Here is a 17,950-nt window from a genome sequence, read left to right on the forward strand (position 1 = left end):
GAATTTATTTCTCTAAAATTTTAATTATTCAGTAGAGTAATATAAAGTTTTAAAATATACAAATGTTATTCCTATAAATTGCCAATATTAGTTTATTCTTAAATTTCTATCATTTTTGTACAGTATTTTCGGGATAATTTTATACGGGCCTGGTAAACATGTAAAATAATAAATATATACCTACAAAGTTTAAGTCGTCAGATATATCCCTTTAGAATTACTGCGACATTTATAGTTGCTCCTCTAGTATATTACTATTTACTTTTTAATAAAAAATAAGTGAAATATCAATTTTATCATTATAAATATATTTCTCTAAATTCTCAAAAGATCTAACTGTTAAAAATAAATAAAAATGCCCTCACAAAACTTCCAACGATCTTCTTTTTCCTCAACTAAACCCATCCAATCCACCATTATTGTAATCTCCTCTTTCGCTCCTTTCTCCTTTATACCTCTACTATTTCTATTTTTCACTTTTTTTGCCTCTATTAAAACCCAATTTAAGTATTTCTCACTAACCGAGTTTAAAATATTGGATTAATTTCATACAGGTCCCTGCAAACATAGTAAATTACAAATATATCTCTAAATTCAACTTTCATATATTGTTTCTATAAAAATTTTGATACTTTTAAATATGTCCCTACTGTTAGGACCCATTAAAAAAAATTAATGGCTAAATTATAAAAAACTTCCTTATAATAACCCGCTTTTTTACTTTTCCCCCATGATATTTAAAAACCTACACTTTGCCCCCTTGTGAAATAAAAAATATTCACATGGGGGTTACGGTGTGTAAAATGACCATTTTGCCCCTCGCCATTTTCGTCTTCTTCCTCATCTTCCTCAGCCGCCCCTTCGATCGGCCACGATTCCCACCTCAATCGTCCACGATTTCTCTCCATTTCCTTCTCCACCTGCTCCCCTTCTCCTCCTGCATCCTCGTCGCCCCTCGATTTCGACGATAGTAGGAAGAAAATCGAGGTGGGTGTTGATTGAGAGGTAAGCAAGGGCAACGAGGGCGAAGGCGAGGCGGCAGAGGAGGGCGAAGGGAATGTGGGGGAGGGCGAGGCAGTGGAGGACGGTAAGGCAGCGAGGCGGCGGCGAGGCGGCGAGCCGGAGGGAGGCGAAGCAACAAGGAAGAGGGCGGAGGGGTATTTTCGGCATAAAAAAATAGTTTATAACGGAACCCTAACGGTAGGGGATGAAGTGCACATTTTTCATTTTACAAGGGGGCAAAGTGTAGGTTTTTAAATATTAAAGGGGGAAAGTAAAAAAGCGGATTATTACAGGGGGGTTTTCTATAATTTAGCCAAAATTAATTAACCATAGGTAAAATACTTAACCCTAATTAGTTAATGAGGTAAATTGACATTTTTACTCCTCTTCAATTAACCATTAAGACTTTTGGAGGGACATATTTATGATGATAAAAAGGTCATTTTATTTATAAAATGACCACTGCTTTAAAGGTAATAAACTAGAGAAATATATTTGAAAATATTAAGACTTTTGTAGGAACAAACATATAAAATTAAACTTTATAAAGATATATTTGTAATTCACTGTATTTACAGGAACCTACATGAAATTAACCCTATATATATATATATACGCACACGTACAACCGATTGGAGAGGCATAGCATTTTTCATGGCTAAGTAACAACTCGAATCAAAGCAAACAAAATTGAGTGAATTGCAATGGAAAGATAAAAGAGTTTGGAGCTCTTACAATTCAATGGAAAGATAAAAGAGTTTGGAGCTCTTATCTCAAAATGGTGTCTACAGTTCAAAGAATCTCTCCACCTGGTTACCAATTGACAATGGACTCTACATTTGTGCCCACCAAGTGTTCGACGAAATGGCCACAAGAAACCGGAACTATTTTCGCACGATCGAACGGTACGCATATATCGAACGACTCTTTACAAAGTGTTTGATTTGTAGTCTCAATCTGTTTAGGAGCTGTTTGATGATGTGACTATGAGAACCAAAATTTGTTTACATTTAGGATCTGTTTGGGTGTAGTGTTGTTGGATGAAATGTTCTGAGTAGTGCTTTTAAGAAAAGCACTGTATTGGCGCTTCTGCTTTTGGGCCTCTCAGAATCTCATTTCTGATTCCTAGTGAAGCAAAAAAATCTGACATTTTCGTTTGCGGAATAATCTATTAAAAGTGGTATTAAGACTCTTTACAAAGTGTTTGATTTGTAGTCTCAAACTGTTTAGGAGCTGTTTGATGATATGACTATGAGAACCGAAATTTGTTTACATTTAGGATCTGTTTGGGTGTAGCGTTGTTGGATGAAGTGTACTGAGTAGTGCTTTTAAGAAAAGCACTGTATTGGCGCTTCTGCTTTTGGGCCTCTCAGAATCTCATTTCTGATTCCTGGTGAAGCAGAAAAATCTGACATTTGGGTTTGCGGAATGATCTATTAAAAGTGGTAGTAAGACTCTTTACAAAGTGTTTGATTTGTAGTCTCAATCTGTTTAGGAGCTGTTTGATGATATGACTATGAGAACCGAAATTTGTTTACATTTAGGATCTGTTTGGGTGTAGTGTTGTTGGATGAAGCGTTCTGAGTAGTGCTTTTAAGAAAAGCATTGTATTGGCGCTTCTGCTTTTGGGCCTCTCAGAATCTCATTTCTGATTCCTGGTGAAGCAGAAAATTCTGACATTTTTGGTTTGCGGAATGATCTATTAAAAGTGGTATTAAAAGGGTGACCAAAACTCAAGTTCATTTGTATGCATCTAAATATCCGATTGTCGCGAGCAAATTACTGCATAAATGTCTAATATTTCATGCTTTTCAGAACTAATTATCCGATTGTTGCGATCAAATTACTGCTTTGAAATGGTCTGAGTAGTGCTTTTAGGAAAAGCATTATATTATCGCTTTTACTTTCGGGCCTATCAGAATCTCAGTTCTGATTCCTGCTGCAGCAGAAAAATGATCTGCTAAAAGTGGCTGCTGCTGAATCTAGAAATGTGCTTGAATCGAATCCAGTAATTTTAAATTGAACATAAATTTAATTCAAATTCGAAGAAAAACACCTTATTTTCAACCTAAATTAAACTGATTTTTTATAAACTGAAACCAACTAGCTTATAACAAAATTTATCAGCTTTTCTTTCATTGTTCGACAACAAGGGCATATTAAAAAAAAAACATAAATTCAATTCATCTCCAATTCAAATTCGAAGAAAAAGCAATTTATTTCCAACAGAATCCAACTAAATTTCGACGAACTAAAAGCAGTTAAATTGAATCACCAATTTGATTCCAATACAGAGTCTTAAAATGAAACCTAGGCTGAAATAATAATCTCATTCAAATATTCAATAATTTCCAACAATTTTTCTTTCTTTTCTTTTTTTTTTTGTGGTTTTGTAATCAGCCACAATTCACAAACCCAGCAAAAATCAAACCAAGTGTCAGATATGTACAACTTAGCACTGAATTCGAGGAGCAAACCGGCCAATGGGGGCCTCTTTTGTTTTGTTTTTTCCTATTTGGCGCGAATCCCGAAGTCGATAGCCTTTTTTTTTTTTTCTTATTGGACGAGCGGGCATCCCGGGGCGGTGAAGCCGGGCGCCGTCGGGCAGGTGGCGAGCGGGCAGTAGTCGTCCTGCACGCCGCCCCACCAGTCCAGCCCGTAGATGTTGAAGGAGCCGAGCGCGATGAACGTCAGCACCCCCATGAAGGCGATGCCGGCGTCGAGGCCCGCGGCGAGCACGTAGGTGTGGCGCATCCACCACCCCTTGTACCGCCGGTAGATCGTGTAGTTGAATATGAGTCCGGTGAACCCCCACATGATGACGTTGACGGCCCGCGTCGGGAACATGATGCTAGCGCCGCCGAGGATGATCGGCATGTTGATGAGCCGGATCCATTTCTTATCCGGGAAGCACCTGGCGAGGAACCACACGGGGACGGGCGCGAGGGTGCCGATGAGGAAGAAGTAGTTCATCTTCCAGTAGTTGCCCAGCCGCCCGAACATGCGCAGCGGGCCGACGACCCCCCAGATGATCGACGCGTTGTAGAACACGTCGTCGCCCGGGCACGTCCACGGGCTGCCCTTGGGCAGGTTGTCGACGTCGCAGATCCCCTTCACCGTCGTCAGCAGCCACCACGCCGTGCTGAAGTGGACCGTCGACCCAACTACCGTGCCCACCAGCTGCTCAAAAAGGCACGTCGATGATGACGAGAAACAACGAGTTTCGCTCTTTTCGCCCAACGAACAACATGCGTAAAATAGCTCAGCTGATTGGAACAGAGGTTCATTACCTGCGCGAAGAACATAGACCGCGGAGGGATCTTCATGTAGTGCCCGAGCTTGAAGTCGGCGAGGAACGTGAGCGCCTGCGCCATGCTTATATAACCGTAGGTCTTGAACACGACGTTGGCTAAGGGCTTCCCGGGGTAGAGGTAACCGATGATCAGCTCGGTGATGATGTTGAGCCCTGGTTGCTGGCTCAGAACAAGCATCATTCCGGTCCATCAATTGATTGATTCGATTCGATTGTGATGAATATTTGTAGTAGTGAGCCCGACGTTTTACCTGATTGGTCGTCGCGGTGATTACGCCGACGGGGAGGGTGAAGATGAGGGCTAAGGCCATCGCTAGAAAGAGGCCCCAGTACGGGAGCTGCAGCTGCCTGTTGAACCCTTCGCAGGCGAACAAGGAGAGTCCTAAAACAACCAGCAGCAGAAGATGGAACCACCACTGCGGGACGGCCTTGTAGTTCTTCTTCATCAGCCTCGTGTGGACATCGCCGAAGTTCTCGCTCACCTTCTCCGTCGTCCGACGCCACATTTCCCATATCGATCTAAGAGAACGACAGAAGAGGTGAGCGACGAGCGTCGGAACCTAAAGAAAAACGGAGAAAGAGCTACTGCACCTTCCGTGGAAGAGCGCTACGTGCGACAGAGTGGCCATGAGCCCTGCGAAGCCGAATCCGTAGGTGTAGGCAAATGTGATGCTGAGATTGATCCTGCTGTAGGAGTCGTACTCCGCGAGGTCCAGGGAGAAGGTGCTCTCGTCGAGGATGCGGGTCGTGTTATACTGCTTGCCGAAATGGTCGAACACGCGGTTGGAGAAGAAGGGGAAGTGCCTCGCGTTGAATGCGTTCTGCCAGTAGGCGATCGGGGTTATGACGTACATCATCAGGAAGAAGCCCGCCAGCGTGTTGATGATCGCGAACGCGGGCGTGGCCAAGGGGTTGCCCATGAAGCCGGCGACCGTGTTCCAGTCGAGAGCGAACGACCCGATGCCGAGCCCTCTGAGCCCCGACCCGATCTGATGTGCCGTCACCGAGTCCTTCCATATCCAGCAAGCGACGGAGAGGCACGAGAGCGCGGGGAAGAAGTAGCTGGGGACGATGTAGTAGGCGAAGCTGCTGGTCAGGACTATGAGGAAGAACTGAAGCCTCGACAGCCGTCCCTTCGGCCTCTTCTCCTCTTCGTTCAGCGCTCTTCGCATCACCATTTCACAGAAAGTTAGTTATTTCAGTTACTCGAAGAACGAAAAATCAATAGCGCGACCCGACACACGGACCTGAAGAGGGAGACTTGAACGAGGTTTATCGGCCACCACATGTAGGGGGAGTCGACCAGGTACTTTCGGAACAAACCGGCCCACCCGTAGCCGAGCAACTACAAACAAGTAACATGGAATTCAAAGCAGACTGCAAAAGAAGAAAGTACAAGTTTCTGCTGCAGTTTTCTGACAGTTTGTCTGTCTGACCTGAGTTGTCTGTGTCAGCAGCATGGCAGCCATGGGGTGGAGGCCGCGGTGGTAGAAGGCCTTGACGATGGCGACGATGTTCAGCGCGTAGACGCTGCTCGCGCCCGCGCCCGCGAAAATGGTGATCAGGACGTGCTCTTTGAGATTGAAGGGCCCGGGGTTGAACGAGAAGGACCAGTTCGTCAGCGGGACTTTCACGGGCTTCGTCGGGAGGGTGGCGGCCATGAACCTGCCGATCGGGAGGGACACGATCTGCACGCAGATCGTGCCGATGCCGAGCTGGTTCTGCCGGTAGCTGAAGAATTCGTTGATGAACGCGAGCATCACGCACGACAGAATGCCCACGGCCCACACTCGGAACGTCAGAACCGGCTGGGACGGGTCGTCGGCGATCGACACGATGTGACGCACCTCCTCGATCGGGCTGTCGTTGATCTCTTCCTCTGCGCGACGCGAACACGACGAATTACGCATCGGTGCGCATTACGTTACCCTACTGATTCTGAATTTTACCATGCATAATAACTCGTTCATATGTTATGCACATTTCAACATATTGGGTTTGAAATCTTATTACTCTGCTAAAATCAAAGGTGTTTTTTTTCCCTCCTAACATTAGTTAACATTACCAATGCTGCAATTAATGTATCTAATTAATTAGTATAAAAAGTTTTTCGAAAAATATCTCAAAAAATAGTACTTTGGCTACAAAACCATTTTTCATTTGTTAAAGATAGTTTTTTTTTTGAAAAAAAAAAATTAAATTTCATGAAAAAGTAGTGTTTTTGTGTCGTACTTTTAAGCAAAAATGGTGATTGGATTGATCAAAAGAAAAAAAGAAAAAATTATACACTACTATTTAAGGAAAGTTTTGGTAAAAATGTATGAAAGACCCCTCAACCATAGTCAATTTTGAAGTAGCACCATAATATTTAAATTATTCTGAATAAAAAAAATAGCATAAGTTAATAACATTGTTGAGGGATCTATTTTAAAATGGACTATAGTTGAGGGGGTGAGAGTACATTTTAACCTATCAAATTCCCACCAAACTCAAACTACTAGAAATTATAACACTTCACCTCCTTAATATCTTTGCTATTATTTATTTTATTTTACTTTTCTTAGAACACATAATTATTAATTGTATTTATTTACAACATTAAATCTCATTATTTATACATTAATTACTACAAATAACCTAATTGTGATGACATTATTTATTCCTTATCTAACATAAATGGAAAAAAGAGTAATAAATTTTTTTAAAAAAAAGAGATGAAAGTAAGCGAATTCGGGTACTAAAATTGCAAATCCATGTCCGGTAAAAGTGAATTCAAATACGGGTCGGATACTAAACGAATACATATATTAATTGTATAGAAATAAAAACAAAAAAAAGATTTGTCAATATATATTTATAAGGTTCCTCAATTACAAAATTAAAAAATATATATATAAAAAAAGGGTTCATAACCAATAATACATAAACCATAGGGTTTTTGACATCTTAAAATTTTAAATTAAATGAGTTTTATAAAAAAAAATTAAACACTCATATCTATGAAATAAAAAAAAGAAACAAGCACAAATTAATAATATAATGCTTTGTTTGTGATCATGTATGTGAATGCATGTAAATAACAAAAATATTATTTTCTAATTACTTAAAAATTTTTTAAAAAAAAATTAATCACATAAAACATACATAGTTTTATTATATGCGATAATGCGACACAAAACAAAATTCCATATTTATCTAGAAAAATACAAAAATTCAAAATATAAATAAATAAATTTTGCTACATTTATTGATGCTAAGTTTTATAATAATTACCATCATTTTCTAATAACTTAAACTTCTAAAACAAAACATAACACGAATCGATATCCATAAAAAAAAACTATGTATGTTTTAAGAAGTAAATAATGATATGTTCGTGGTAATTATCATCGTTTTAGAAGTTTAAGTTATTAGAAAATGATGGTAATTATTATAAAACTTNTTGATGCTAAGTTTTATAATAATTACCATCATTTTCTAATAACTTAAACTTCTAAAACAAAACATAACACGAATCGATATCCATAAAAAAAAACACACAAAAAAAAAAGAAGTAAATAATGATATGTTCGTGGTAATTATCATCGTTTTTTAATAAGTTTACTTAAACTGTTAAAATAAAACAACAATATAAAAATAAAACTTATTTTTCCCATATTCAAAACATTGTAAATAGGAAAAGTATATAAAAATTTACCATAATTTACTTAAATTTTCTAATTATTCTCACAACATTGTGCACAATCCAAATAACACAATTTAAACATCAAAAATTCACCCAAAAAATTGGAAAAAAAATTACAAAAAAAATACAAACATACCGATCGCAGGGCGGTTTGAGAGAGGAAGATCATTTTGTTCTTGCAATTGAGCCATTATAATTTTTTTTCAATAAAAAAAATATGTACAATTTTTTTTAAACTTCCCCCTCAACTTTTCTCAATTCTTTTTTAGCCCCCTTTTTTTTTTTTTTTTACTCCCCCTCTCCTCTTCGAATGAATCAAATTAGAGGGGATTTATAGACGAAGCAATTGAGCGCTCACCACCACCCCACGTTATTTATAGCATGGGTGATGTGTAATTAATTTAATTTAATTGATGATTTAATTAAGTTAATTAATTTTGGTTAATAATTTCATTAATTTTGTCATTGAAGAGGTCAATGTCACAACATTCCCTTATTGGACCCCTTTTTTTCGCTACACCGTGTCCACTATTTTAGCCGTGGACCACCCAGTGAATCTGCTATTTTAATTTAAACACTTCAGATACCCACCTAGATTTATCGAATATTCACTTTAGTACCCTTTAATTTTAACTTTGTCACTGATTTAAGAGAAAAAAAATAGTAAAATTGATAATGAAAAGTTAAAAATGAAACCACACCAAATTAATACACTTTAAATCACAGGGCATTCAAGTGAGAAAGTGCGAAATCACAGGAGGTTTTTGTAGTTTTCCCTGAAATTTAAGAAAAAATTTCAAATACCACTCCTGTGGTTTCGCACTTTCTCACTTTAGTACCCTGTGATTTAAAGAGTATCACTTTCGTACTCTGTGGTTTTATTTTTCTCTTTTTGTTATTCCCTTCACTAATTTTTTTCGTTAAATCAGTAATAAAGTTAAAACTAAAGAGTACTAAAGTGAATATTCGATAAACTACAGGTGGGATGTCTGAAATTGTTGTATATGATTTAACGGACGGACTGACGAAAAGAAAAAAATGAAACCACAGAGTATTAAATTGATACACTCTAAACCACAGAGTAGTACAGTGAGAACACGCGAAATCATAAGGTGGTATTTGAAATTTACCCTAAATTTAAATTTAAATTCTAATTAGAGATAGTAGTAACATGTGGACATAGTGGACTAGGACCAAGAAGTAATTTACACAAAAACCCTATAGATTTAGTCAATTTATTTTAGAATGTTTATTTATTTATTTATTGATACTAATTTTTTGCTAAATGAGTGGGATTTTGTTGGTGCATACACTGAACCTACCCAGATTCTCGGGTAATGTTCAGAATCTGTCCAAAATTGTACAGGAAAATTTTAACTGATGCAATTTTGGAAAGTTTCAGGGTGTGCTTGGTAAATTACAGCTTTTTTTTTTGTTATTCTTATTGGAAAATTACAGCTAAAAAAACACTGGGCACCTTTTTTTTTTTTTTTTTTTTTTTTTTTTTTTTTTGGTTACACTTTATGGGACTAAATATGGAAAGAGTAGAGTAAAACCGCATGGAGACCCCTCAAGTGTAGAGTATTTTGAATTGGCCCCCAAATTTTTTTCTTTTTTTAAATGACACCCTTGTAAACTTTGATTATTTTATTTTTGAAAAAACTTCAAATGCCACCCCTGTGGTTTGACTTTTATATTTTAGTACCGTATGATTTGAAGTGTATCAATTTGGTATCCGTGGTTTCATTTTTTTCTTTTTATTATTCTTTTCACTATTTTTTTTTTCCTTAAATCAGTGACAAAGTTAAAACTATAAGGAACTAAAATGAATATTCGATAAATCTCGGTAAGGTATCTAAAATTTTTCGTATATAATTTAACAAAATATTAACAAGGGAGCTAATGAAAAGAGAAAAATAAAATCATAGAATACTAAATTAATACACTGTAAACTATATGGTACTAAAATAAAAAAGTACGAAACTACAGAGGTAGTATTTGAAGTTTTCCCTTCTATTTTTTGAATTAAGTGATTTGGCCAAATAAATTAGGAACTTTATCAAGTGATTTAACTGTTTTAATCATTTTTAGCACACAAAACTAAATTAATTAACTATTGATGTTTATTTGAGTTTTATATTAAGAAAAAATGTTAATGTAACAAACTATGAGTTTCTCAAAAAAGAAAAAATAGAATTTTAAAAAAAGAATTTTAAATTTGAGGGCTCTATTTTAAAACGGCCTATAGTTCAGGTGCCCTCCATACATTTTTTACTATAGAAATAGGGCAATGCTACAAGGGTAATTTTTAATTTTTTTAAAAAAACTTTATTGGGTTTAAAAAATGGAAATTAATTAACCTTACAACTTGGACCAGATTCATAAAACTATTTGCCATTTCTAATTTAAATAATTTTGCACATTAAAATTCACTAAAATATATGATGATTTGAAGTGGAATTTTGAATTGCCAAATAAATTTAGCACTAAACAAAACATAAATTTCGTACACTATTTTTTATAAATCTAAAATTATCCTTTTATGTTACAATGCCAGGATTTTTTTTTTTTTTTTAAAAAAGGTATTTAAAAGTTATGATTTTTGTGCATAGATTTTTTTTTTAGATTGAAAATCACATTTAAATTTTAAAATTTAGAAATTATTAAAATGTCAAATGCGGTGCACGGGATGTACGGGTACACATGGTGTAGCGAATAATTTCTAAACCATTTTATAATTATGAGGCTAAATATGGATATGTATGTGCGCCTTCCACTTTTACCTCCCAAGTTAATTAAACCCTTTTACTGTACCAGATTCATTATATATATATATATAATATAACTATACATACTATAGTAATAGAATTGGGTTACTACACTATCTATAGTATCGAGCTCGGTACTATAGTCGTTTGTTTTCGACTTAGGGCATTCAAATCAACGATCCACACACGTTAAATATAAATCTGGTTTATGAATTTCTTAGGAATAAAATTTTAGTTTTTTTCGATTTCGTGTACTTAGTAAATAAATTATATCAAAATGGACGGTGGAAATTGAATAATCTTTAAAATTTGAGCCAAAGGACTTTTAAATTCAAGATCAAGAATGTTTAACCTTAATCTATATAGTTTAAGTAATTTTCTATCAAAATTGAAGAATTTAGATTCTCTACACCGTTAAACTCCAAACTCGTCAATAATAGGCCATTGAAAATTAGACCAATTTTAAATAGTTTGATCATAAAATAACTATGTCGAACAAAATATAAATTTTATTTCTAGAACTTTAAATACCCTAGATCAGTTTTAACGGTGTGGATCGTTGATTTGAACGTCCTAAGATCGAAAACCACACTATAAGTACCAGAGCTCGTATATAGATAGTATAGTAGCCTAGCTCATATATAATATATATAAATAAGTGAGGCTACTATGCCTATCGGGAGCACAGAGCCCTTTCCGTGCTGCCAGCTCGTTTTCGATGTTGCGACTTTCGAATGTCGATTGGCTCCGATAAACTTGATCTACAGTATTTGGAGTACCTAGAAAAATAAATTTTTATATTTTCGATATCATTTCCTAATGATCGAATGGGCTCAAAAATCAACAAATTTTAATGGCGTAGTGAGCCGTTTACCAAGTTTAACGGTGTAGAAATATCCAAATCACATGAAATTTTGATAGAAAATTCTTTATACTATAAGTAAAAGATCAATATCTTTGATTAAAATTTTAATGTCAATATTATTATATTTTGTAAGATGTTTTATTTTCAGCCGTTGATTTTGAGCCCCTTCGTTCCACTAGGCAATGAATTCGTAAAATCATAAAATTTATTTTCTAGACTCCAAATACTCTAGATCAAGTTTAATGGAGCCGATCACGATTCGAAATCGCAACATCGAAAACGAGCTGGAAGCACGGAATGGCTCCGTGCTTCCGATAGCATAGTAGCCTCACTCATATATATATATATATATATATATATATAATTTGATTATATTTAATTTATTTTAAAATTTAGATTTAATATAATATATTTGAAATATTGAAAAAAAAATAATTGTTTCGGGTTCAAATTTTCGGGTTCGGGTTCGGGTTTCGATATTTTTGTCGGGTTTGCTTTTGCGATATGAATTTTAAAATCGTCGGGTTCGGGTTCGTATTCGGATCTCCGGGTTTGGAGTCGGGTTAGGATCTCCGTTCGGGTTTTGAAAATCGCCCCGAATCTGACCTGTTGACATCTCTAGAAATGCCATTTATTTTATTTTGTGTGCGTATAAATTCGTATGGCTAAATTACATGTTTGGTCCTCCAACAATCAGGAGGGTGACAGTTTGGTTCTCAAACTTTAATTTATTGTCATTTTTTAATGTCAATATTTTAAATTATTAATATAAATTTATAATCTAATTTAGTTGATTAAATATTAAAGTGTCGCTGGATTAATAATGCATTATTATTGGCACAAAATGTTGGGGCGGGGGGGGGGGGGCGGGCAGGGGGAGGAAGGAGGGGAATAAAGCAGTCTCATCCACCTGTCCATCATGGTTTGAGAGTCGTGTAGTCCACATGATAGACGGTGAATGAAACTATCTCATTTTGTAGATAGGGATGTCAACGGATCAGACTTAGGGCGGATTTTCAAGATCCAAACTTGAACCCGGCAACAAATCCAATAATTCAAATCCGAACCCGAAACAATTATTTCTTTTTAGAAAAAACTTCAAAAACCCCCCTTGTGGTTTCAATTTTTTTCATGTTAGTACCATGTGGTTTAAAATGTATCAAGTTAGTACCCAGTGGTTTCTCACTCTATCACTTTAATACCCTGTGGTTTAAAATGTATCAAATTAGTACACTGTGGTTTTGCACTTTATCACTTTAGTATCCTGTGGTTTTAATTTTGTATCAAATTAGTATCCTGTGGTTTTAATTTTGTATCAAATTAGTATCCTGTGATTTTTTAAACCATAGGGTACTAAAGTGATAAAGTGTGAAATCATAGGGTACTAAAGTGATAAAGTGCAAAACCACATGGTACTAACTTGATACACTTTAAACCACAAGGTACTAAAGTGATAAAGTGAGAAACCACGGGGTACTAACTTGATACATTTTAAACCACAGGGTACTAAAATGAAAAAGTGTGAAACTACATGGGGGTTTTTGAAATTTTTCCTTCTTTTTATTATATCTCACACACACACACACACACACATATATATAATGTAAAATCAATTCAGGGTTTGGTTCTGGTTTTGATCGGATACAAATAAAATCTATATCCAAATTCCAATTCATCGGGTTTCATTTTTGATATCTGCGTCCGAAATTGTATCCATATAGCATATGATAAATTCGCTCTATTCGATTTTGGATTCAAATAAAATTTTGGGTATCCGTGCCATCAACATCCCTATTCTGTTTGGAATGAATGGAATTGAATGGAAATTAATTTCATTATTTACACTTTTTTTTTTTGGGGTGTAGTTACATGGCTTATGAAGAAATTAGGGAGAATAGTTTTGGACACACATCTTTAGTTTTATGTGTAAGAAATACCCATCATGTCAAATCCCATTAACGAAACCAGTCCAAATTATTGGTTTAAAAGGACCAGCATTCTGTTCTATGGCGGAAGACCAAACTGGATCGAGTCATGTTCGAAATGGCGGGAAATAGGGTTGAGCTGAATCATATTCGAAGTGGCGTAAGGCTGGCTGGAACGATTTACAATCAAAACCTATGGGTGCTGTGTCTGTACACTTTAAGTGAATCAGTTGTGTATTTCCAACAGTTTGAGTCTTTGGTGTTAATAGTTGATGCCAACAATCCAATAAATGGTATCGGAGCCAGAGATTACAGGATCGATTTTCACATGCTACGAATTTATGCAGGTGCTGGAAGAGGTTATTAGCTTATAAGGGCCAGTATTCTACCCTGTGATATGAGACTAGTTAGACCTGAGTGTTGTGTATGTACGCCCAACCATCCCTTATTGTCCCAGAATATTCATTTTTCAGTATCGGAATAGTTGCACATCAAGTGGTCCGATTCGGATGCGCAAACTTCAAAACTAGTCATACCGGATTTTCAAAAATTGCTATTTTTGACTTCGGAACCTAATTACAAACGCCATTTTGCATGTCGATTGCCGCAAGACCCAAACCAAGAGGTTCGAGTGTCGTGTCCTTACGCTTTCAATGAATTAATTGTATATTTCTAACGGCTCGAATTTTTGGAATTAATGGTTAATATTGCTATGTGGTGTGCCCACATTGGCGGATCATAATTTAACCCGATCCACATAAAATGTGGATTGAGATTTATCCTAATATGTTATGTTAAGAATAGTGATGTATTATACGTTTCTTATTAATTAGTAAACGTATTTTTTAGTGGATATCTATTATGAATATCCTAATTCTAATCTTCATGTGAGATGCAGGATATTTTGGGGGGTTTCATTATTCTATAAATATATCCCTTTTCTCTCTCGTGTTATTATCAGATTTAATTCGATATAAGAGAATCTACAATCTATCTTCTTCTCTCTCTCTTTTTTCTGTCTGGGATTTCCATCTGCGCTTCCGAGGTTTTGAAGTATGGAGATAGAAAAGGACTGGCAGCCCTCTTTAATTTACATCCGACCATCCGATTCGCGACGTAAGACGTAGGTGTGGGAAAAGGCGAGATACATGAGAGATCTAAAAGCATCGAAACCAGAACGATCCAAGCAAACTAGTAAAACAAGCAATCCGATCCGATTCCGTTTCCTGAATACGTTGGCTATTCAGTTTGTAAGTTTCCGCTGCCCTCTAAATTCAACTGACACAAATGATCACAAATAAATTCAAATCATATCCACAACAACTAATGGTATTCAATAATTTTTTTTAATATTTTTGAGGTAAAAGCCCGGAGGATTCCATTGAAAGAACTTAATAAAAGAGTAGAATACAACAAGCGAAAAACCATCAATCATCCTCATAAGATACAAGTTTTGTGTTTTTTTTTCTTTTTTCTAATAAGTGTTTTTTTCAAACAATTTTTAACCAATGATGTGGTTTATATGATTGAGCTCTTTTCTAGCATACATTGAAGGTTGCTTTTTTTCTAATAAGTGTTTTGAATTGTCTTAACCAATGTTTTAAAAATTGGGTGGAACAGCGACCCGAAAGCATTACTGGGTCAAGAATCACTGATTCATCTAACGGGTCGGACACTGTTTGAACTAATGACATCAGTATAACTAACTAACACGTTAATACATATATTTAGTATCATGCTTAATTGTAAAATACTAATTTCTAGACCAAATTAAGTAGATATAAACTACCCGGCTTCACTTTTTATAAGCTTAATATGTACTAATAGAAAATAAAATCAGCTAAGTTGATTTTAAGCCTCTGGATTTTAATTTGACTTGATGAAAAGAAAAGCCCGCCAGTTAAATTAAAACCAAATAGTTAGCTAGTTCAAAAAGTTCAAAGCAATTTTTTAACTTATCCAGTTCAAAAGGTTGAATCGAACTGTTTTATAAACTAGACAACGATCAGATCGTTTTATTTAAAATATTATAACATATAGTAGCCAATAAAAAAAAAGACACTAAGAGAAATTAGTATCAGGGTTCTAGAGACGAATAAAACGAAAGAAATATTCATTTTCCAATTTTTTAAAGTTTTTAAAAAATTACATATGCCAGTAATCATCGATATCTGCGAATTACCCAAAATATATATAATTTAGCATATATCCTCCTATTTTATTCATAATCTGTTGGATAAAAAGAATTATTATTCTTGTCCGTAATTTTGAGAATAATTCGTGAATCGTGAATACCTGTAGTACGGATTGAGATTGTCGGGTCTAGTCGGAATCAACATAAATGTTGGCAATACGAGGGACATTAATTGCTTGGAAACAAATGTTCACTTTCCAAAAATAGGAATTGATGTAAATAAAGCTAGTTTTCCATTTTTAGTATGGCAAAATAGTCAAAATATTAATGAGATGTGAATCTCTCTTATAATTGTGGCAAAGCCAGCTGTATAATTGTCAAATTCCTTAAAATAATATAATAGTTTTTATATTTAGGGAGAATTTGTGGCATCCAATAATGTTCTGCCACCTGTCATTGTGACAATTGGTTACATGTGCAATGGTTTGTTCCTTCAATGCATTATTATTACTATTTTTTAGAATGGATAATATAATTCCTTTTCTTTTTTTTTAGAACATATATTTTAAGTAAATAAAGATACTCTCTAATTCATCCTGTTTATTTTTCACTTTAGTATTCTGTAAATTTAATTATATCACTTAAATATTCTTTGATTTTTATTTTTATACCCTTTGAAAACATCTTCATTAATTCTATCACGTGTTGCACAGTGCGTCATTAGAAAAGATATGGGACTCGTTAGAGCTTAACCCTTATAATTCTTGATGGGTTCTCAACGGTGAAAAAGCGACGTTTCATGACGCACGTGCACAGTAAGTCATTATTTTATAAGAGAAATTATTGGAGGGTGTAACCGAACATGAAAATAAAAATTATAAAATATTTAAGCGATACTATTAAATTATAAGATACTAAAATGAAAAAAAAAAAACAAGGTAAATCACATAGGGGGCATTTAATTCTTTTAAAAAAAATTATTTATGAGGTGGACCCATACTATTATGATCAATGGGACAAAAATCCCAAATTTGACCCTTTCTTATCTAGCTATGATTCAGAGCCTATGTTACTGACATGTATAAGACAAATTTTAGCTGACACCTATAATAAGTTTAATTCACACCTTCTATGCTCTTTTATTTTCCTTTTTTTTTTTTTTTTGGTTTCCAACTTATTTGTGCTCTAATTTTATTCTCTTTGATAAGAGATGTGCCCGCTGCACGGCCCAATAATTGACTGACTACATATATCAAGACGGCACGCATTTCGAGACATGCATGCGAACGTAAATAACGGAACTTATACCGTGCACCATTTTGAATTGGCTATGTAACTTTCAAAATTTAAAATTTTACTTTCCAATCTTTCAGCTTGTTTGGTCTGATTCAGTCAACGACATTTTGATTTCAAAATTTTAATGTGTCATTTATCTTTATATGTTTGATAACAAACGTGCATGCCGACTGCTCAGCCCAATAATTGACTACATATATCAAGACGGCATGCATTTCGAGATATGCATGCGGATATAAATAACATGACTTATCTGAGCTATGAATCATTTTAAATCATCAACCCCACTTTTCAAAGTTTAGATTTTACTATCAAATCTTTCAATTTATTTAATCTATATTTTAAAAGGTTGGATAAATAATTTAAAATGATTTATTAGTTTAGATAAGTTTTGTACATTTTAACCTAGGAATTATAACACTTATATTTAAATTTCAAAATAAGTTATCAGGTTATAACTTGTGTTGGATCAGAGTAGCTTCACAAAAAAAAAAAAAAAAAAAAAAAAAAAAAAAAAAAAAACACTTGTGTTAGATGGGAGTTTCATTTTGAGATCACAACAATGTAAGGTCCAAATAACCATGATTTTCAAACAGTAATGCATTCCACTTATAAAGTTATTATATTCCAGAAAAAAAAAATTATATTTATGAATCCAAGCAGGTCCTAATGTATTAAATTGGATATCTTAAGAACTATATATAGGCCTTTGTTTGGAGATCAGAATAAATTATCTCCGCATAAGAATATTTTAGTGTGATTGTAGGAAATTTTTTAAAGATTTTGATTTTAATAATTTGGTAGGATAGCATATTCCATGTGCAAGATAATTTATTTTATTCGAAACAATAACTTGAAAGCCGAATATAGTATTAAATTCTAAACATTTAATCACACTCCTCATTTACCAAATGTAAAGTTCTCAAGTAAATTATGAAAATATATAGAACAAAATATTCATA

At 34.8% G+C, this 17,950-nt stretch overlaps 1 protein-coding gene and 1 long non-coding RNA gene across 2 annotated transcripts; one reads left to right on the top strand and one right to left on the bottom strand.

The window, feature by feature from the left end:
- Positions 1,619-2,274, top strand: LOC109720847. The gene is made up of 2 exons (XR_002219081.1): positions 1,619-1,907; positions 2,017-2,274. It is a non-coding gene; the product is annotated as an uncharacterized LOC109720847 (long non-coding RNA).
- On the bottom strand, positions 3,301-8,286 carry LOC109720846 (oligopeptide transporter 5-like). The gene is made up of 7 exons (XM_020248196.1): positions 8,137-8,286; positions 5,752-6,194; positions 5,563-5,660; positions 4,907-5,479; positions 4,567-4,834; positions 4,293-4,475; positions 3,301-4,182 (listed from the first exon to the last, which is right to left on the bottom strand). The coding sequence occupies exons 1-7, from the start codon at positions 8,189-8,191 to the stop codon at positions 3,559-3,561; spliced, it is 2,244 nt and encodes a 747-aa protein (XP_020103785.1). The 5' UTR covers positions 8,192-8,286; the 3' UTR covers positions 3,301-3,558.

The sequence above is a fragment of the Ananas comosus genome, linkage group 14 (genome assembly GCF_001540865.1).
Source record: "Ananas comosus cultivar F153 linkage group 14, ASM154086v1, whole genome shotgun sequence".
NCBI lineage: Eukaryota > Viridiplantae > Streptophyta > Magnoliopsida > Poales > Bromeliaceae > Ananas > Ananas comosus.

What these genes read in the sequence shown, in the direction of transcription:
- LOC109720846 (XM_020248196.1), bottom strand. Translation starts at nt 8,191, where the DNA reads ATGGCTCAATTGCAAGAACAAAATGATCTTCCTCTCTCAAACCGCCCT. An exon ending in GTTCAAGTCTCCCTCTTCAG is followed by an intron (nt 5,480 to 5,562) that starts GTCCGTGTGTCG and finishes GGTGATGCGAAG; the next exon opens with AGCGCTGAACGAAGAGGAGA. An exon ending in GTAGCGCTCTTCCACGGAAG is followed by an intron (nt 4,835 to 4,906) that starts GTGCAGTAGCTC and finishes TCGTTCTCTTAG; the next exon opens with ATCGATATGGGAAATGTGGC.